Consider the following 19765-nt stretch of genomic DNA (forward strand, 5'->3'; position numbering starts at 1 on the left):
CGTCGTATTACACCATGTACATATTCACAAGTTCGGTGACTACCTTCCTACCTTTGTACTGATCAGTTTACCTCGCCTCTAACTCCCCTAATCGGGGTTTTTTGTGCCTCGCCCGGCAGTTGTTACATCCCGAAAAGACCTGGAGGAAACCCCAGGGACATCATTGACCCCACCGCATAAGCTACAGCCGTCTGGGTATAAGGCCTATGGGAAGAACGCCTCGATCCAAGACGAGGTTGATTGAGGACGAACAGCCCGGCATAGACAGGCTTCGTTTGTTACCAGACTTGAGGGACAGGTGTCAAAGCACCGCGTTATGCCCTGTAATGACTGAGTAATAATTAAACGACAGGCATGATGCAACGCCAATGACCCTGTCGGGTGGTGTCCTCGGAGTGCCCTCAGTATCCTTGGAAGTTGGGGTCTCCGGGATCTTCAGCACGGCCGAGGTTGTAGTGTCAGTTCAGTTTCGGCAGCCATCTCGGATATCACTGATGCAATGCAACGACATCCCAATATAGTATCACGTCGTGTCTCTACCGTTTTTGTTGTAGTACCCTCTTTTATTTAGTCGAATCTGGGGAAACCTTGGCCAATATCATCCCAGATGCCGGTCAGACTTTTCGCAGAGCGCTCCATTCACACACACACGGGTGTGTAGTATCAAGTGTGCGATCCCTTATGGTATGCAATTATGCCTTTTCCGGACGGCATGGCATGGTCGCTTATCTGCATTGAACGAAGCTTGTAATTTAAGATACCGTTGCATCTAGCGCGAATAGCACTGTGAAGAATATCAATATAGGCGTTGAAGTTGATGATTATTGTCGATAATTGTTTTAATATTTAGTTCAAGTTCTAGACTATAATTTCTTAGTTAGACCCGCAGTCGTCATTCTACGACACTAACGGTTAGTACCTAATGATGATATTAGACGTTAGGGAAGTAGCAGCGGAATTTCTTTTCATCTCGGCCGTTCCGACCTCGGGGGAAAGAGATTGGTCGCTTCGGGTTGTCACCTGTTCTCACTTGTAAACTACGACCGACTTGATCGCATTTCTTATCCAGTCAGACGGTCGGATGACTCAGCTTTGCATATTGTTTGAACTCAAACAGACTTTATTCACGATAATTACTTCTCCTTTATATTATAAGATTTAATAGTACACATTGTTTGCTATTTCAATAAGTCCGTCATAATGCCCTCCAGGGCTGATATCACATACTTCGGCGCCGGGCCGGCCTTGCTGCCCACCTCTGTCCTTGAAAATGCCACACAAGCTCTCCTGAATTACAATGACACAGGACTAGGCATTGCTGAACACTCACATCGTTCTCAATATGCTGCCGATATTATTAACCAAGCAAAGACCGATCTAGCCAGCTACCTTGATATTCCCGAAGACTATGAGATCCTTTTCATGCAGGGCGGCGGTAGCGGCGAATTCTTACCGTCTACGATCTTGTTGGCGCCTGGGTAACTAAGAAAAAGGCCGAAATTTTGAAGCAGCTAGTTGCTCAGAGTGAGGAGGAGGCTAATCAAGAAGAGCTCGTATCAGCGCTCAAAAAAGCCATTGATGCTGAGCTAAAGCTAGACTACCTAGTAACGGGCGGATGGTCGTTGAAAGCCTACCAAGAAGCCGGCCGTCTGCTAGGCCCAGAATACACCAATCTAGTTACCGATTCCCGAACTGTGAACCAGGGGAAGTTTGGTAAGATCCCAGATGAGAGCACGTGGAAGCTTTCTAAAAATGCTGCCATGGTATACTATTGTGACAACGAGACCGTGGGTGGCGTTGAATTCCCTAAGTTCCCCGATACTCTAGGGCCCGACTCCAATGGTGAAGGCCCCATCGCCGTTGCGGATATGTCCTCAAACATTCTGTCGAGAGGAATCCCGGTCAAAAACTTTTCGGCCATCTTCTTCGGCGCGCAAAAGAACCTTGGCTCGACGGGAGTTACCGTAGTCATTATCAAGAAGAGCTTGCTTCCTCCAGCATGCCCACAGCCTTCAGCGGCGTTGATGAGAAAACTTGGCCTTCCAGTTCCCCCGATTATATTTTCTTACGAGACTATTGCCAAGAACAACAGTTTGTACAACACACTCAGCATTTTTGAGTACGAATACCCATCAATTATTAATTGATTATAAGCAAGCTAATGTTGGAATATAGTGTTTACATTGCTGGCCAAGTACTCAAGAAGCTGCTCACAACGTTTCCGGATAAGGTTGACGACCAACAAGCCGTTGCTAATCAGAAGGCGGAAATCATCTACAAGGCCCTCGAGGCACACCCGAATGTCTACAGGATCGTCCCAGATAAGTCGGTACGCTCTAGGATGAATATTTGTTTCCGCGTGACTGTAGTAAGTAACTGCCAATTTTTAAATTTTCTATTATCGTACTGTTAGATCTCGCTAACTCTGAGCATAGAATAATGATACAGAAGGCGCTGAAGCAAAGTTCCTAAAGGACGCAACCGCTCTTGGACTCACCGGTTTGAAGGGGCATCGAAGTGTGGGAGGCATTCGTGCTAGCAACTACAATTCGATCCCACTCGCCGGGGCCCAGAAGCTGGCAGAATTTATAAACAACTTTGCTCAAACCCAGGGTTAACAATCCTAAGTATAAAGATACTGGTGCTAATAAGTACGGTTTTGGTAACCGGTAAAACTAGCACGGAGAAGGACACCGGGGGAGCATAGCGGATAGTAGGACTCACTCGCTCCGACGTCAGCATTTGTCTAGATTACTGCGAATTTGAGGTGTCGGTTGCTTTCACACAGCGTGGCATGGTAAATAGGGTGACTAAAAGCATTCAACATGGGGGGCTGGGTCGTGGCATCCGGTAAAAAAATTCAACTATAGAAATCCTACACAGGTAGGCTAGACATACAATATATACTTTCATCTAGGCGTCGCCATATAATCAACCATATTCTTCGCCTAGCATTTTGAGCATATCTCCTATAAACCAGAACTACGCTTCCAACTCAGCTTTTAACCACCCCGGGATCTGCGGCGGCTTTTCCCACCCGTCCAAGTACGTCTCCTTCGCGACACCTTCACCAGAGGGCTTGGCGTAGATAGCCGAGATATACCAGACCGTCTCGCCCTTCTTGATAGTATGCTGCAAGGTCGGAATGACAGTCCTGCTCTCAACCAAATTGGAATTCGGATCGGCATTGACCAAGTTAGCAGCACGCTCAACACCGGTCTCCAGCGCTTTAATACCAACCGCCCCCTTGGACACCGCAAACGCGCCCTCCTTGCCCGAGGACCAGCCATCCGGCGTGTAGAGATCATAGTTCCCGATGATCTTGGGGAACGTGCCCTCGCCCCTCTGCGCATCGTACAAGTCCAAGTACCGCCCGTCAGCCGCGCGCTGATTGCTAATCGCGAACGAGCCGTCGGCCGTCATGACCTCGCGGCCAGCTTCGATACGGTGCACACGCAGATGCCAGTTCGGGGTAGCTGGATCAGGCGGGATAAGGGTGGTCCGCACGGTGACGTCGGGGTACGGGGTCCAGATGGAGACTAGCACCGGGGTGTTGTCGCCGCGGTGTTCGAGTCCCGCGTACGTGGACGCGCGCCGTGTCTTCCAGTACTCGCCGCCGTCGTCGGAGAACCCGAGCTGCGAGGCTAGTGCGTATTGCTCTAGTGTGAAGAGGCCGGGCGGCACGGAGTATGCGTACGCGCTGCTGTAGGCGAAGGAGCCGTATTTGGCGTGGGTGCCTTTCATGGGGTAGCTGCAGGCTTGGCCGGAGGAGAGGAGCATGCAGTGTCCGCCGAGGTAGCTGGATGTGGGTAGGTTGTTAGAAGAAGGTTGGTGGGGAGGGCGGTGTTGTGATGCTTACCTTGCGATGTGGCCTGGCTGTGGAAGCTCCTTTATCTTAGGAATAGCGTCCCCGGGGAGCTGTTCTTCTGATGTCCAGAATGGATGGTCGGCGGGCACGGCTAGGCAGATGAATGCTAGACAAGCCCAGTACTTTGATGTCTATTAGCTTACGTATATCGCGGAAAATCACATGGAGGACTTACCGGGCTGCCGGGGCTGTTATAGTTCTCTGCCATCTATCTATTGTGAGTGATTACTGAGGCACAAACAGAAAAGGGGCGGAATATGTTACTTACATACATATTTGGGTAGGAGTACCCAATAGTCAACGTTCCACTCGGACTCCAAATATCGGGTTGTGTCTGCCACCATCGTAGGTGTCGAAGGACTACACCTTTGACCATGCCCCATGTAAGAGGCTCGGGCAACTCGACTCCAGCATAGGCTAGAGCACCCCAGAAGGACACCATCGCAAACCGATAGCCTACACTGCGACCAAATGGGATGGATCGACCTGAACGAAGGGATTAGATCTATAAAATAAGCGAATGTTTAAACAATGCTCTCACCTTCGTTGTCATAGTAGTGGATCAAGTCAAGAGCGACCTGCTGAGCACGCCTCTTGAATTCCTCAGCCCTGGCTGGCTCGTCTTCCCCAGCTAGCTTTGCATAGAGAAGTTGCAGAAACTGGATGGCGAAGCTGGAGGAATAGTAATCCATTTCTATAGAAAGCACTGTAAGTCTCAGCCGTAATTATAAGGAGCATTAAAACTTACGATGGATACCCTCCGGTCCGTCATTAGACCAGCCACCACCGCGGTAGAAGGTGTTCAGATGTTCAATATCGCGGTCTAGTCTTTCTTGCGAGAACTTGCCTCCGTTCTTTTTCAGGCCGAGGTTCGCAAAGACACGGAACCAGAGCCAATTGGTATTGGGCATACTAGAGTATTATTAGTTATATTACTTTAGTAGAGCGTATAACTAGTTGTATTTCCTTACTTCTTCTCGTTTATCGAGTTTCCTAGCCAGTTCTCAACGTTTTCCCGTTCTTTCTCGTTAAATGATTGCCAAATAACCGGAGCGACAGCCAAAGCATAGCCTACCTATGTATTAGCTAATGTCTTAAGATTTAAGATGGGCACCATACCAAGAGGGCACATCTCCACCATCCTTTGGTCGTTGTCTCGAGGGTATCCCCAATATTCCGGGTTCTCAGGGTCGGTACCAGACTTGATCCCCTGAATCCACCATTCCGCCCCGTGATACTCACCACCTCCGGCTAGCAGACATGCCAGACCCCAGAGTGGTCTACATATACCTTCTACCTCAGAAGCAGTCTGGTCGAACCTGACAGCAGTGGCACCAGGACATTTCACTCTAGCTTTCAACGGCGAGAAGAACGGCTCGAGGGGATCCAGCAGAGTCCTCAGGAGCTCCTGGACGGAAGCACGATCGGATATTTTCACCTTGGAAAAGGGGTGGATGCCATTGTAGCCAAGGACGAGGCCGGTCTTGGGCTCCATCGTAATTGAGAAACGACTGATAGCGTAACTACCTACCTACTAGTCTCGAGAAGATAACGACAAACGACAAAACTTACAAAGGAAGAAACTAAAAGAAAGAAGACTCAACCTACCATTCTTCCAGCATACTTGCGTTAACTACCTAACCTAGCAACCTACCTACGTGGGGTTTAACATCGACAGTCGACACACGTACACTATCGCGGGTATGAGGGGTCCCTTGGGGGGGTTTGTGGGGTGATAGTAGATCTGGCGGCTAATATCACGGATTGAACTCGTCTCTAAATCTCCACCAATTGACGCAGTGCTGGGAGCTAGCCGATTGTGTAGGCTCTATACGGATGGTAGGATGGCAGCGTAGGCCGAAGATTCTACCGGTTCGGTCCGGATTAAAGCGATGGGCTCTTTGCGATTGAACCTCGCCCTTGAGGTTCTTATAAGTGATTAACAGGTACCTAGGTAGGTTAGACAAGACTTATCGCCGATGTTTTAATGATGTGATGTGATGTGATGTCTATGCGATGCTATCGCGTGTATCTAAGTTAGAAAGTTGATATATTAAGACTTTATATTCCGAGCACAATGATCGTGTTCGCTCATTTATTTAGCAACCCTCATTGGACCAATACTCAACATGCCCAATTTCCTTAAATACCCTAGGTAGGTAGGTAAGATGCTTTCTCAAGGTGTATTCCTAAAGAGTCCTCTGGGTTTCGCTTAAGCTACCAGAAACGGAGTAGAGATACCTTATCTACAGCGGATTACGATCAAGTGGCTAGAAGAGGTATCCCGTTCCATCGAAAGCTTAGTTTAATATTAAAGGGCTGAAGAGGTGCTAAAATGCGGAGTTCGTTGGGGGAACGTGCGGGATGCGGGGATGAAATGGCCCCTTGAATGTGAGTGTCTGTTGAGGGTCTTTTATATTGAGATTTCATATCACGTTAGAAAGTATAATTCTATCTTATTTTAAACTTAGTCGTATATGGGAAACCTCTTAGAAGAAGTAAACTCCCAGTTTGGGACAGAAAGTAAGATAGCTCTTTATATGTAGTTAGGTCTATATACATGTAAGCTGCAAAGCTGTCGGGTTACCCCATCAATAATACCTTGACCCAAGCACAGTGCCGCGGGTATGTCAAAACGGAATTAGAAGGATCGGAGTTTCTCCTGGGACGTGAGCTCTCAGCTCTCAGCTCTAAACCATTAACATTCCCAAGCTGACCAACTTCTTGACTGTCGTGAGAAGGTTAAACCACCCTAAAACATGGCGTCTGTTCCAAGAAAGCTCTGGGAGCATCCTAGCCCCGAAAAGACACAGATGCATGAGTTGATGCAGCGGCTGAACAAGAAGTATGCCATTGGCCTTAAGGTGAGGTCGATTAACAACAAATGCAAGCCACACGCCTATCCGCTGACATGTCCTAGACATTCCAAGATTTATACCAGTTTTCTGTTACTAAGCGCTCCGACTTCTACACCGAAGTCTTTGAGTATACTAATTTAATCTACACGGGTTCCTACACAAGAGCAGTGGACGAGAGCAAGCCAATTGACGCTATCCCGCGTTGGTTCGAGGGGGTTCATATCAATTGGGCCGAAAATCTCCTGTGGTCTCGCGGACCTCAGGATCCTACCGATTACCATGGCAAGGTAGGAAAGGAAGATACTAAGATCGCCTTGACAGAAGTTCGAGAGGGCGCGAGCGAGATCAGACATGTCACGTGGGTAACGCTCCGGAAACTCGTAGCTCTCTATGCCTCCGCCTTACACGCCGGTGGGGTTGGGCGAGGGGATCGAATTGTTGTCGTTGGGTCTAATAGCGTCGAGACCCTGGTGCTATTTGCTGCCACATCATGGCTGGGTGCTATCTTTAGCAGTAGCTCAACCGATATGGGCGTTCAGGGTATCTTGCAGAGAACGGTTCAAGTCAACCCCAAGGTAAGGAATATTCCTTTCTCTCCATTAATTATCTTACTCATCAAGATTAGTATATCTTCATGGACGATGCAGCTCTTTACAACGGGAAACGAGTAGATTTACGCCACAAGACCGAAGTCGTTGCGGGGATGAAAGGTTGTGATCAATTTTCAGGCCTGGTCTCGATTCGTCGTTTCCACGACGCCTTAGATATAAGCAATATCCCCGGGGTCCAGACGCTGCACTCGTTCCTTGCAAAGGGGGACCCATTTTCCCCTCCGCCGATTGTTCGGATTGCTTTCCACGAGCCTTTCCTCATCTGCTACTCCTCGGGCACCACAGGCATACCAAAAGCTATTGTCCACTCCGTTGGGGGCGCACTCCTGAACTATGTCAAAGAAACTCGCCTTCACGAGGATACCAACTCGAACACCGTCACTCTGCAATACACGACTACAGGCTGGATTATGTACCTCGTGTGCGTTGGCCAGCTTTTGGTCGGCGCACGCGTCGTCTTATACGATGGGTCCCCTTTCCAGCCCGATCTACAGACTTTTATCAAGTTGATTGGTGACCAGAAAGTAACGAAGTTGGGCACCAGTCCACGGTGGTTCTACGAGGTTGCTAGGGCAGGAATCTCACCCAAGCAAATTACCGACTTGTCAAATCTTCAAATAGTAACAAGTACTGGTATGGTACTCCCAGACCAATTGTTCGAGTGGTTCTATGACAAAGGTTTTCCAAGTCATGTCCACTTAAGCAATATATCTGGCGGAACTGATATTGTAAGAGTAATACCCATCAGACGTAGCCAACTGCTAACTTCATCCTAGGCTGGCTGTTTTGGAATTGGCAATCCACTTACTCCTGTCTACGTAGGTGGGACGCAAGGTGTTTCTCTCGGGATCAAAGTAGCTCTATACGATTCATTACTTCCTCCTGGACCCGGAAAAGAAGTACCAGACGGGACACCTGGCGAGCTTGTGGCCACTGCCTCGTTCCCGAACGTACCAATATATCTATGGGGTGACAAGACGCCGACTGGTGTGCCTGGCCCGAAGTTCCACTCGGCCTATTTTGCAAGATTTGAGCACGTGTGGGCACACGGTGACTTTTGTGTTTTCCACCCTGTTACCAAAAACCTCACATTTCTCGGAAGAGCCGACGGCGTTCTGAACCCTAGCGGAGTGCGGTTTGGTTCTGCAGAAGTCTACTCAGTTCTCGAGAGGAATTTTGCGGATAGGGTGGCCGACTCGATATGCGTCGGACAGAGGCGGCCTCAGGACAACGACGAGAGCGTAATGCTATTCTTGCTGATGCGGCCGGGCCACAAATTCGACAGGAAGCTCGTAAACGAAGTTAAAGAGGCCATCAAAAGGGAATTGACTAAGAGGCATGTACCCAAATACGTGTTCGAGACCCCTGAAATACCTGTAAGTGGGAAATTTGCCTCGAATAAGCGCTCATATACTAATTTGTAAATAGACGACGGTCAACCTAAAGAAAGTCGAGTTGCCGGTGAAACAGATTGTCTCGGGTCAAACCATCAAACCAAGCGGCACGTTGCTCAACCCGAAGAGCTTGGATTATTATTACCAATTTGCTAAGGTTGAAGAGCTTGTTGCACCCAAGGAGAAGCTTTAAAGTGAAGCGAACGGATATTTGCATATGACTTGCAATACAAGCATGATATTGCGGTCATCTTTGAGTTTGATTTGTGAAGGCAGATTAAAGGCAGTTTTGATTTCGAAGCAAACAGGTGCATCCCGATCCCGTTCTGTTGCCCGACGAAGTTGGTTTAGTATAAAGAGGTTAGTATCCGCGTGGTTCAACCGGGATTATATATTCTCGTTCTTGTAGTAGTTCGACAAAAAATAAAATAAAAAATAGAATAAAAAGAATGAATAGATGCACTGTAACGGTAGGTCTTATGACTGCTGTTATAATCATAAATTTCTTCGATGAGTTTAGTGAATCTCAAATTTGTAATGAGAGCGGACTCGTCGGCCGATTCGGATACTACCTAGGTACCAGGATTGGCATTCCGAATACCTGCATGTATCTGAGGGTAGCATAATAAGGTTCCGCTTGAAGTTGAGTTAATACATGAGACAAGGAGAAGAAATATGTTACTCGAGCGTGTCATTAAGCTTTAGCCGCAACGATTCCGTGATTAAGTTTCCTATGAGTTAAATACCTGGGTACCTAGGTTGACAGGATGACAGGATGACAGGATGTTCTCTAAGTACATACATAAGTATTTTGCATATGAGGTAGTACCTAGTGGCCTTATCATGTCCATAGGTAAACAGTCAGATTCAAAGGATGGATCGATTAAGCGGTTCCATTTACATAGAGAAGTACGTACCGTAAGGTGTGAATCGGCCGTTTCTACTTCCTGCAACTAACTGCCCGCAACTAACTGCCCACCTATGCATCTTTCCAGCCCAATTAAACGCCTTTTACGCCCAAATGTAGCCTCCATCCAATGATAAAGTACGTGATACTATCAGTGACTTTATAATAATAATAATAATAAACAGATAAATAAATAGGTAAGTATAGGGGTAGTGTATAGAAAACGTGTAGCCATAGCCGTCGGCACCTACAATTGTATGTGGGGAGCATTTGAGCGGGATGCTTCAGTTACCTATCGTTATCTCTTGAGTTACCCCTCGCGGTTCGACAAGAGATGCCTATGATACCGACTGGACTGCTGGATTCTCTCCTATGGCACCCCGGTTTATTAAAATAGCTTCTTTCCCAAAAATCAAGGGTCTTCCTTTCCCCTCGATTCTTTTTCTATTTATTACCTACCTGCATAGGTACCTAGGTACATATGTACCTAGACACATTACGAAGGAATGGTGGCTAGCGTTGTACTACGGATGGCAGGAACTCAAACAATAGGTGCCACTCTAGCGAATATGAAAACCAATCAGAATTTATTAATGCAATGCGGATGCAGCGTTCTTGACGTAGCTGCATGCGCAATATCTTATCAGCTAGGTACAACACAATACATGTACATGCTGCAATGGGGATCCACCTGTTAAGTTTAGTGTACGTGTACGTACCCTACATGTAGCTGACAAGGTGATTTAGGTGCCTTTTAGGTGCCTCTTAGCTTAACGGGCTTTGAATAGTTCGAATGGTGAATGGTAAATGGTAGGTACTAGTAGTGGTAACAACACGGGTGTTTCTGTCAGTCGGCCGACACACATCAATTGCATCCACCTAGGTTACGCCCGTCCGCCTTCCATTCCACATTCGTTCATCTACCCTATGGATTGCCACATACATATCTTACTAAGTAAAAGTACCTGCCTACCTACTTTACCTACGTTCCATTACAATATCTAACAACCGCCAATCTTGATGCCCATGGTTAACTCTTCCCAAAAACGAATTTCTCTTCCAAATCAGTTCCATCAAGCTCTGCATTGTTTACCTTGTCCTTCGCTGTGCACAATCCACGGCCTTAAACCCGTTTCGTTGCCGCCTCGAACGTAACAACTTGGCCACACGTCATATACTTGCTTCAAAGCGGACGCAATCAATTAGTCATTTGACAACGGAAATCTGGGTCTACCGATAACTATCTGACTGTAGTGTATGAAGAGAACTCGGTCTCCTAGCACTTAACAATTTAACTAGCAACTTAAACCAGCTTAACCTAGCAGCTTAGGTTGAATGTTAGGCTCACAGTCTACCTGACATGAGGTCAGCCACTTCAAAGCCATTCGTGCTGAATCCTGTCATCCTGTCATCCAACAATAAGAACGTCGCCTCCCACTTCGTACTACTTTCCCTCTCGTGTTAACCACCGAAAACAATCCACCCCGCGCCTACGACGACATTTACCTAGCCGAGGTATACCAATAGCCCTTACAACCTGAAACCTCTCAGCTCACGCCCGCGGATAAACTGTGCCTCTCTTTCGTTCTAAACTGCGGGTGTTTCTAGCCCGCAGTGTCGAGTAGCGAGTCGAAGTGGCAGACCAAACCCCCCAGCAACTTCCATCCACCCCATCCGCCTCCGACCACCCATCCACGCCGCAACCCCCTCGACCTCCTTCCAACACAATCTTCTCAGCCACCGCAGCGACTATATCCCCCGCAAACTTAGCGAACTACGACTTGTCGTCCACCTCAGATATCGTGTCCGGTGCTGAGGAACGCCAAGTTACCGAATCTTCTGTGCAGCGCCAGATTCTAGGGAGAAGACAACGAGCTCCAGACGACGATAACGACGTCGCCGGCTCGCAGTCGGAGCTCCCGGAAGCTCGTGCTTCCCATATTATCCCCACCGAGAGTCCTAGGAGGAAACGCAGGCGTGTCAACAGTACCATGTTAGCGGATACAGACAGACCCGCAGCTTCTAATGGCACTTCGAGGCCTTATGCTAATGGGAAGTCGCTTCGGGGGTCCTCAGTATCAAGCTCTACAAATGGGACTAGTAAGGTAGCCTCGGCAGTTAATGGATCCTCTAAAGTGCGACCGTCAGAGACATATTTCGGCCATGATCGCGAAGAAGTCACGAGATTACTATTACAAGCACTCACAGATATGGGTTACCATTCCGCAGCGCAGAGTGTGAGCCAGGAGAGCGGCTTTGAGCTGGAAAACCCGATGGTTGCCGCATTTAGGAATGCCGTGCTCGGGGGAAGCTGGAATGAAGCAGAGCAGCTACTTTCTGGGGCAATAGTATCTGGCGGCCGGACTGGTGAGAATGGCAATGGGTTGGTGTTGGCGAATGGCGCGGACAGACGGATGATGAGATTCTGGATACGACAGCAAAAATTCTTGGAACTCTTAGAAAAAAGAGAAACCAGCCGCGCCCTAATGGTACTCAGAAACGAACTCACGCCGTTATATCAAGACACCCAGAAACTTCATTTCTTATCCAGCCTACTTATGTGTCAGAAGACGGAAGACTTGAAGTTTAAAGCCGAGTGGGATGGTGCATACGGAGAATCTCGACGTGTTCTCCTATCTCAATTATCAAGTAAGTCTAGGCATTATCTACATGTTCACCCCTATCACATGTTTCACTAACGCCCATTATCAGGATGTATCTCCCCGTCGGTCATGCTTCCGGAGCATCGCCTAGCCATACTTTTAAATCAAGTTAAGTCGAATCAAATTGGAAGTTGTCTCTGGCATTCTAGTGCTGCTTCACCGTCGCTATACTCGGATCACATGTGTGATCGAAGACGATTCCCAGCAGAAAACGTTTTAGAATTAGATGAGCACGAGGATCAGGTCTGGCAGATCAAATTTTCTCATGATGGAACAAAATTAGCCAGTTGTGGTAAGGGCAAGCAGGTTATTATCTGGGATGTTCCATCCTTTCGACCACTTCATTACCTCAGGGATCACGATGACGGGGTTGGTAATGTCTCCTGGAGCTGGGATGATTCTATGCTGGTCACATGCAGTCAGGATCGCCATGCGAGGTTATGGGATGTTAATGTGAGTATATCGTCTCACATCTTTTACGAATCTAACTGACAAATGTAGACTGGTGCCTGTCTCAAAACGTTCGAACGATTTCAAGAACCAGTCACCAGCTGCGTATGGGCAGTAGATAGCAAAACTTTTATTACGGGTGCTCTTGATAAAACTCACGGTCTCATCCAGTGGAGCATTTCTGGGGATAAGGTGTACGACTGGAACTGTCCTCATCGAGTCGAAGACTTAGCTATCTCGCCAGATGGCCACTGGCTTGTGGCATCAGATGGTGGAACTCATATTCACGTTTACAATTTCACTACGCATCGGTTAGAGTACGAGATGGATCTGCAGGTCAGATTGACTTCGATCAGCATCAGCAATAACTCTCGACATCTCCTGGTGAACCACAATAATGGCGTTGCGGTCCTTATTGATCTTGTTCTCCGCGAGCCAGTTCAAAAGTACGCCGGCTTCACCGGTGGGAATTTTATGATCAGGAGTGTATTCGGGGGAGCTGACGAAAGCTTCGTAGTCAGTGGGAGCGAAGGTAAGCTTCCCTAGGGAGTAACATTGAGCCAGCGGCTAACTGTAGCAATAGACGGCTCGATTAACGTCTGGCATAAGGCCAGTGCCCAGCTGATAGAAAAGCTCCCTGGGCACAGTCCTGGATGCAATTCGGTCTCGTGGAACCCAGCTGACCCATGCATGTTTGCGTCGTGTGGAGACGACGGCAAAATAAAGATGTATGTGCCCCCTTAATACTAAATTTTTATGCTGAAATAGGAGGCTAATTTGTCATAGATGGTCTAACAATGAGTGGCGCCATGCTCATCGCGAGGTAAACCGAACCTCGATCAGTTCTTAGCAACAGTAGCTAGGTTATATTCCAGCCTTTGATTTTATAGTACAGTGCTTGCATGGGCCCGGCGTAAATTGGATGGTAGCATGGTGCTTCTCCCCGATCTCTGGCGACTCAACATAACTTGGGATGACACCTTGCAAGAGACGTCTCTTCGATGGCGTTTTTAATTACGTGTGTCAACACAGAATAGCTTCCATTTAAAGGGTCTGCTTGGGAGGGAGAGGTCTTACTGTGTCTTTTTTTGCCATTCATGCGATAGACTTGAGAGCCGGGAATGGCATCCTCACATTGGCATTGTATATCCAAGGGGCTATGTAAAGGTATCCCTTCTCATACCAAACGCAGTAAGAGTTTGTGGCTTGTTTCTAGGAGATAATCGCACCTAGCACTAGCGACGCTCTTAGCGATACAATACAAATAACTCTTTAGCGATACAATACAAATAAATCGTCTAGAAAGACTACTAGATCTAGCGTGCTGTGCCATGTGATTAATTAGATATGCGGCCCATAAAGGTCTCTTATCTTAACGTCGCCTTTCTAGGTAATAGATAAGTCAGGCAGCAACAAATATTCACACGTAGATATGTATCTAAATAGACTTGTCGTCGTCATACTTGACTAAATAGCTGACGCACGCTTGTTCAGGCAACATTATAAAATGTTGCCCCTGTTGAGTTAGGTATATTGGGTATTATTCCTAGGTGACAAGACCCATGTATATACCTATACTAATGTGTACTAATCCATGTACTGCAGTCGAAACCGCCTATGTGGCTGGTGGGTCTATCGTGAGATGCACGGGCCAATCTATTTAGACCAATCTAGGTTAGTGTATATTCCAGCTGATGTTAGACCAGGCAGGCATCCTAGTCACATGCCACTGTGGCTCAATAAGGATAAGGCTACGGATTACAAAATTACATAAGGGGGTGTACTACGTAAGGTACCTACATAGTACGTACTTGTAAGGTCGTCAAGTGCCACCCGTGTTGCGCCTGGCGATTTGATAAATGTCCCTAAACCAAATTCCCAAGTATTCTTTTTTATCCTCAATACTTCCAAGATAATCTTTCCATACACTATACACCGTCTACAAACACACGTGGGTTGTGTTCATTTGTGATTCACATAACTACGACTTTGCCCTTCTGACTTGAAGAGAAGCTTTGAAAGCTCCGTTGATACTAAAGAACTAAAGAACGAGTCCACACTTAATAAACCCGACTCTAAAACCAGTTCCCCCTCCAAAGCGAGACCTATCTTGAAACGAAGGCCTGCCAACTGTGGCTTCGACTCATATCTCAACATAAAGAAGCGAACTCAAACGCTACCTACTGAAGATGACCGAATCGTTGGCTACACTAGGGGGTATTTCAGATCCCGCCCTGATCAAGTACGTGTGGTCTTGCGGTATCTCGTTCGCGCAACTGGTTTTTACTAACACCCAAACTTTAGACTCGTCAACAGACTGCAAGATGTCTTTTCTACCGTCGGTGTCAATAATCCTATCGATCTGCCGCAAATAGTCGTCGTCGGAAGTCAGTCTAGCGGTAAAAGTTCCGTGCTTGAGAACATCGTTGGTCGAGACTTGTGCGTCACCGCTCAAACATCCCTTTAAACTTCTATCTCCACCATCGAGGCTAACTAACTCTCCAAACAGCTTACCTCGAGGTTCCGGTATCGTAACAAGACGACCCCTCATTCTACAACTTATCAACCGACCCCCGGTCGCCCAAACGAACGGAGTTAACGACGACGTCACTAACTCTACGGATAAGGCAGCCAACGAGGATGAGTGGGGCGAGTTCTTGCACATTCCTGGACAGAAGTTCTACGACTTTAACAAGATTCGGGATGAGATCAGCAGGGAGACGGAGGCCAAAGTCGGTCGCAACGCCGGGATTTCGCCCGCGCCGATCAACCTAAGAGTCTATTCTCCCAACGTCTTGACCCTGACGTTGGTTGACTTGCCCGGTCTGACAAAGGTTCCCGTAGGGGATCAACCAAGAGATATCGAGCGGCAAATTAAAGATATGGTTCTGAAGTACATCCAAAAGTCGAATGCTATCATTTTGGCCGTTACTTCTGCCAACATCGATTTAGCTAATTCGGACGGTCTTCAACTTGCTAGGGAAGTGGATCCCGAAGGACAGAGGACAATCGGTGTCTTGACGAAGGTGGATCTGATGGACGAGGGTACAGACGTTGTTGATATTCTTGCCGGACGCATTATTCCGCTACGACTTGGATATGTGCCTGTCGTAAACAGAGGTCAACGGGATATCGACAACAAGAAGCCTATTTCGGCATCCCTCGAAGCGGAGAAGAACTTCTTCGAAAATCACAAGGCTTATCGGAACAAGAGCTCATACTGCGGTACCCCCTATCTAGCGAGAAAGCTCAACTTGATTTTGATGATGCACATTAAACAAACTCTACCCGATATAAAGGCAAGAATTGCTAGCTCACTACAAAAGTACACTGCCGAGCTCGAAAGTCTAGGCCCGTCGATGCTAGGTAACAGCGCGAATATCGTTCTTAACATCATTACCGAATTTACGAATCAATGGCGGACTGTTTTGGAAGGTAACAATGGCGAGCTGTCCAGCACAGAACTCTCTGGTGGTGCCCGAATCAGCTTCGTGTTCCACGAATTATACTCCAATGGTGTCAAGGCGGTCGATCCTTTTGATGTTGTGAAAGATGTCGATATCAGGACGATACTATATAACTCGTCTGGCTCTTCCCCGGCGCTCTTCGTCGGAACAACCGCCTTCGAAGTGATCGTTAAGCAACAGATCAAGCGACTCGAGGAGCCCAGTCTCAAATGTGTCTCACTCGTTTATGACGAGCTCGTACGCATCCTATCACAACTCCTCACTAAAGCACTATACAGGAGATACCCGCAGCTGAAGGAGAAGTTCCACGGCGTCGTTATCAGTTTCTTCAAGAAGGCTATGGAGCCCACCAATAAGCTTGTTAGGGACCTTGTAGCTATGGAGTCATGCTATATCAACACGGCTCATCCTGACTTCCTTAACGGTCACCGAGCAATGGCCATCGTAAACGAGCGGTATAACGGCGCAAAACCTGTTCAGGTCGATCCCAAGACCGGAAAGCCTCTACCAGCAACAGCTACGCCAGGACGTGCTGCTAGTCCCTCAATAGACAACCTGGATAACAACTCGGGCTTCTTCGGCAGTTTCTTCGCTGCCAAGAACAAGAAGAAGGCCGCTGCTATGGAGGCTCCTCCTCCGACACTAAAGGCTTCTGGAACTCTTTCCGAGAGAGAGAACATTGAAGTTGAAGTTATCAGTAAGATCAATGAGACGGCTATGCTAAGGTTATAATGCTGATGAATGATTGCAGAGCTATTAATTGCTTCATATTTCAACATTGTCAAGAGGACAATGATCGACATGGTCCCCAAGGCTATCATGTTGAACCTTGTCTCGTAAGCATACAACCGACCCGGATAGTCTAACAAATTGCTAATTTTGGTCATAGGTATACTAAGGAGGAAATGCAACGAGAGCTCTTGGAGAACATGTACCGAAACGATACCCTAGATGATCTACTGAAGGAGAGTGATTACACCATCCGCCGGCGGAAGGAGTGCCAGCAAATGGTCGAGTCCCTCGGCAAGGCCAGCGAGATCGTCAGCCAAGTTCAGTAATGCGGAGGATCAGCCAGTGTCATGCCGCGGGCATCAGATATTTTTCTGGTCGGTCAGTTAGAATGGTTATGGTCCCGGTGCGATATGGAAGAAGTGCGCCGCGCTATCGCCGGAGTGTTGTTGTTAGTTTTTATTGGCAATCAGTGGTCGGGTCTTGTTGAGTATGCCTCCCTACCTCTTCTCCCCCTTTTTCATATACATTAGTCATGTCATGTCATGTCATACCCCAGCCCCCTTTTAGACACGTTCGGTTCGTCGGTAGATGAGATAAGATGAGAAATAGCAAAGGCCAATTCCCACGATGAAAGATGAAACACGGGATGATTAATGTACCTAGGATGAGAAAATTGAACCCAAAACCTCGTTTGTTTGTTTTTTTCGTCGGCATTTTCAAACGTCTTTTACCAGTGTGTGTTTTTGATCTGCGTGATAGGTCTTTTCACCTTCTCCATCTGGATTCCGCCGGTACTATACTAGTCCTGCGTGCCGGGTTAGCTTGCTGCTTGCTGCTTGCATGATACGGGATCTCGATGATGGAGAAGGGAGGGGAGGGGAGAAACCAGGAAATAGGGATAGGGATAAGGATAAGGATAGGGGGTGATGGTTCTTTATTATACGGCCAGGGATCATGTTCACCGAGGAGACGAAATGGAGGTCGCATATTCGCATATTCGGTGTGGCCGAGAACGGGGGGGTGTTTTTTTTTATTGTTGTTGTTGCCCGCGAAACAAGGTCAAGGTCACCGCTCCCCGGCGAACGCCGACGGGACCCGGGGGTTGGGGCTGGGGCTGGGGCTGGGGGGGGAGGGTAAGGCGGAGGATCGGGATTGTGGTCCCGAATGGAGGGCGGCCGTGGAGATCCGAATCCGAATCCTTATTACCTGCCTACTAGTTCGTGTATGGGGGAGGGGGGTGGTGAAGATTTAGCTACCCTGTAAGGCAAGACAAGACAAGGCAAGGTATGGTAGATAGATAGGTAGGTAGGTAGGTAGAATAAACCTACGGACGGATGGATGGATGGATAGATGGGTGAAGGGAGGGTTGTAACGTCATCCGGGGTCAGGGTTTACACGTCGCGTCGCGATGCGATAAGTAATACTATATGTATGATGTATGATGTATGATGTATGACGTGTCTTAACTCCTTGCTCCTTTTTATTTATATTTCTTATTTCTTTTTGTAATTTATCATGTCGTGTTTTGTGTGCTATGAGGTACCTAATCTAATGTATGTATGCGCTCCCACTCACTCACTTACTCACATACTGTGTATAAGATATGAGATATGTAGATCTATCTACCCTTCCCGAAACCCTAGCCAACGGCTCATCCCACGTTTTCTTCTTTGTCATCTACATACATAGGTAGGTAGGTAGCCTTAGATTAGGTACCTAGGTCGGTAAGTTTCCCACCGCCTCGTTTCCCCGGGAGGCTCCCTGTCCCGTCCCCTGCTCCCGTGTTTCTCGGACCTACCTGTCTACCTCCCACGCAAAGATATTTTTATATAGGTACCTACGGATATAGATAGGTACCTAGGTAGGTACCTAATGTATATATGTATGTAAGGTCTAGGCATGGGAGCTGAAGATCCCTGTCCGAGATTTGAGGCTGCTCCTGCCATGCTACAGTGCAGGCAGCATATGCGACGGCCCGACGGACGGACGCAGGGGATAAGACAGGTACCTACATAAATAAGGGATCGCACATTTGAGATCTGACAGGTTTTTCATAATTTGGGGGAGGAAATTGGGGGGCTTTCGGGTTTTGTATTTGTATTTGTATTTGGGGGTAGGTGTGGGATGCGTGGGCATGGTGTAAAGAGAGGAAGGGAGAAAGGGGATTGAATGGGAGGTGGGATGGTTTAGATATCTCGAACTTGTTTGGTTTATGCTTAAGCTCGAGGAGGTAGTATATTTCAACACAACGCTTTATAGCAAGGCTGGAAAGTTTCAGTGCTTTAGGTAGTCTGACCAGAATTACACGTGGTGATGGTGAGAGCTGGTGTAAGTGTTGGTGTATTTGATATGAGTAGAAAATTGTAAATTATCCCGTCATACGCCTTGGGGGGCAAGGAGGGATCTCGGTCTAGCTGCAGCTCAACCGAAGAGCTTTTACCTAGGCAAGGCAAAGCCAAGGCCAGTGTCGGTATCGAAAGCCTTACGGGAGCAGCAGGTAGTAGTATGTAAGGCCAAACACGTATAAACTTAACCATGATATGACGCCACGCCACCTTGCCTTAGGTACGCATACATACATACATACCTTAGTAGATAAAGGTAAACCACCATCCCCCATGGGCAGTTAGCCCCGAAAACGACGGTTATACCGCTAGCCCCATGGCAGACCACAATCCGCCGGCAGCCGGGTGCGGCTCTGATTGGAAGGAGAAGAGGTGATGGGTTGATGGGATGTATCCGTAGTAGGAATGGGAATTAGAGGAACGGGCGGGCCGGTCGAAGCAGGGTATAGAATAACCTGCATTGCTGCACG

The 19765-nt window shown here is 47.7% G+C and overlaps 5 protein-coding genes across 5 annotated transcripts; 4 read left to right on the forward strand and 1 right to left on the reverse strand.

Annotated features, from left to right (window-relative positions):
* Window positions 1–1200: 1200 nt before the first annotated feature.
* Window positions 1201–2800, forward strand: F4817DRAFT_364534 (phosphoserine aminotransferase; the record flags this gene model as incomplete). The annotated part of the gene is made up of 4 exons (XM_049306766.1): window positions 1201–1466; window positions 1526–2119; window positions 2176–2368; window positions 2436–2800. The coding sequence occupies 4 exons, from the start codon at window positions 1201–1203 to the stop codon at window positions 2616–2618; spliced, it is 1236 nt and encodes a 411-aa protein (XP_049159842.1). The 3' UTR covers window positions 2619–2800.
* F4817DRAFT_73100 (uncharacterized protein) lies at window positions 2801–5930 on the reverse strand. Its single transcript, XM_049307834.1, has 8 exons — window positions 4988–5930; window positions 4840–4939; window positions 4617–4780; window positions 4410–4562; window positions 4137–4354; window positions 4044–4076; window positions 3860–3990; window positions 2801–3799 (listed from the first exon to the last, which is right to left on the reverse strand). The coding sequence occupies exons 1-8, from the start codon at window positions 5361–5363 to the stop codon at window positions 2983–2985; spliced, it is 1992 nt and encodes a 663-aa protein (XP_049159843.1). The 5' UTR covers window positions 5364–5930; the 3' UTR covers window positions 2801–2982.
* A 311-nt stretch (window positions 5931–6241) lies between these two features.
* Window positions 6242–9622, forward strand: F4817DRAFT_334891 (acetoacetyl-coenzyme A synthetase). The gene is made up of 5 exons (XM_049302967.1): window positions 6242–6732; window positions 6789–7301; window positions 7352–8065; window positions 8114–8713; window positions 8766–9622. The coding sequence occupies exons 1-5, from the start codon at window positions 6628–6630 to the stop codon at window positions 8922–8924; spliced, it is 2091 nt and encodes a 696-aa protein (XP_049159844.1). The 5' UTR covers window positions 6242–6627; the 3' UTR covers window positions 8925–9622.
* A 1514-nt stretch (window positions 9623–11136) lies between these two features.
* Window positions 11137–13765, forward strand: F4817DRAFT_73211 (WD40 repeat-like protein). The gene is made up of 5 exons (XM_049307835.1): window positions 11137–12287; window positions 12351–12754; window positions 12803–13283; window positions 13335–13479; window positions 13538–13765. Exons 1-5 carry the CDS (start codon window positions 11630–11632, stop codon window positions 13599–13601), a joined length of 1752 nt encoding a protein of 583 aa, XP_049159845.1. The 5' UTR covers window positions 11137–11629; the 3' UTR covers window positions 13602–13765.
* Window positions 13766–14547: 782 nt separating this feature from the next.
* F4817DRAFT_73237 (vacuolar sorting protein 1) lies at window positions 14548–17541 on the forward strand. The gene is made up of 5 exons (XM_049307836.1): window positions 14548–14993; window positions 15056–15190; window positions 15261–16915; window positions 16970–17054; window positions 17108–17541. Exons 1-5 carry the CDS (start codon window positions 14941–14943, stop codon window positions 17274–17276), a joined length of 2097 nt encoding a protein of 698 aa, XP_049159846.1. The 5' UTR covers window positions 14548–14940; the 3' UTR covers window positions 17277–17541.
* The last annotated feature ends 2224 nt before the right edge of the window (window positions 17542–19765 follow it).

This window comes from Daldinia loculata (genome assembly GCF_022478755.1).
Source record: "Daldinia loculata strain CBS 113971 unplaced genomic scaffold F4817scaffold_19, whole genome shotgun sequence".
Lineage (NCBI taxonomy): Eukaryota > Fungi > Ascomycota > Sordariomycetes > Xylariales > Hypoxylaceae > Daldinia > Daldinia loculata.

Excerpts from the sequence above, each read along its gene's own strand:
- F4817DRAFT_334891 (XM_049302967.1), top strand. The coding sequence starts at position 6,628 with ATGGCGTCTGTTCCAAGAAAGCTCTGGGAGCATCCTAGCCCCGAAAAG. Across the intron at positions 7,302-7,351 it reads CGGTTCAAGTCAACCCCAAG|TATATCTTCATGGACGATGC; the intron begins GTAAGGAATATT and ends CATCAAGATTAG. Across the intron at positions 8,714-8,765 it reads TCGAGACCCCTGAAATACCT|ACGACGGTCAACCTAAAGAA; the intron begins GTAAGTGGGAAA and ends ATTTGTAAATAG.
- F4817DRAFT_73211 (XM_049307835.1), top strand. The coding sequence starts at position 11,630 with ATGTTAGCGGATACAGACAGACCCGCAGCTTCTAATGGCACTTCGAGG. Across the intron at positions 12,288-12,350 it reads TCTCCTATCTCAATTATCAA|GATGTATCTCCCCGTCGGTC; the intron begins GTAAGTCTAGGC and ends GCCCATTATCAG. Across the intron at positions 12,755-12,802 it reads CGAGGTTATGGGATGTTAAT|ACTGGTGCCTGTCTCAAAAC; the intron begins GTGAGTATATCG and ends TGACAAATGTAG.
- F4817DRAFT_73100 (XM_049307834.1), bottom strand. The coding sequence starts at position 5,363 with ATGGAGCCCAAGACCGGCCTCGTCCTTGGCTACAATGGCATCCACCCC. Across the intron at positions 4,781-4,839 it reads AACTCGATAAACGAGAAGAA|TATGCCCAATACCAATTGGC; the intron begins GTAAGGAAATAC and ends ATAATACTCTAG. Across the intron at positions 4,077-4,136 it reads ACTCCTACCCAAATATGTAT|ATGGCAGAGAACTATAACAG; the intron begins GTAAGTAACATA and ends CACAATAGATAG.
- F4817DRAFT_73237 (XM_049307836.1), top strand. The coding sequence starts at position 14,941 with ATGACCGAATCGTTGGCTACACTAGGGGGTATTTCAGATCCCGCCCTG. Across the intron at positions 15,191-15,260 it reads AACATCGTTGGTCGAGACTT|CTTACCTCGAGGTTCCGGTA; the intron begins GTGCGTCACCGC and ends CTCTCCAAACAG. Across the intron at positions 16,916-16,969 it reads CATTGAAGTTGAAGTTATCA|AGCTATTAATTGCTTCATAT; the intron begins GTAAGATCAATG and ends GAATGATTGCAG.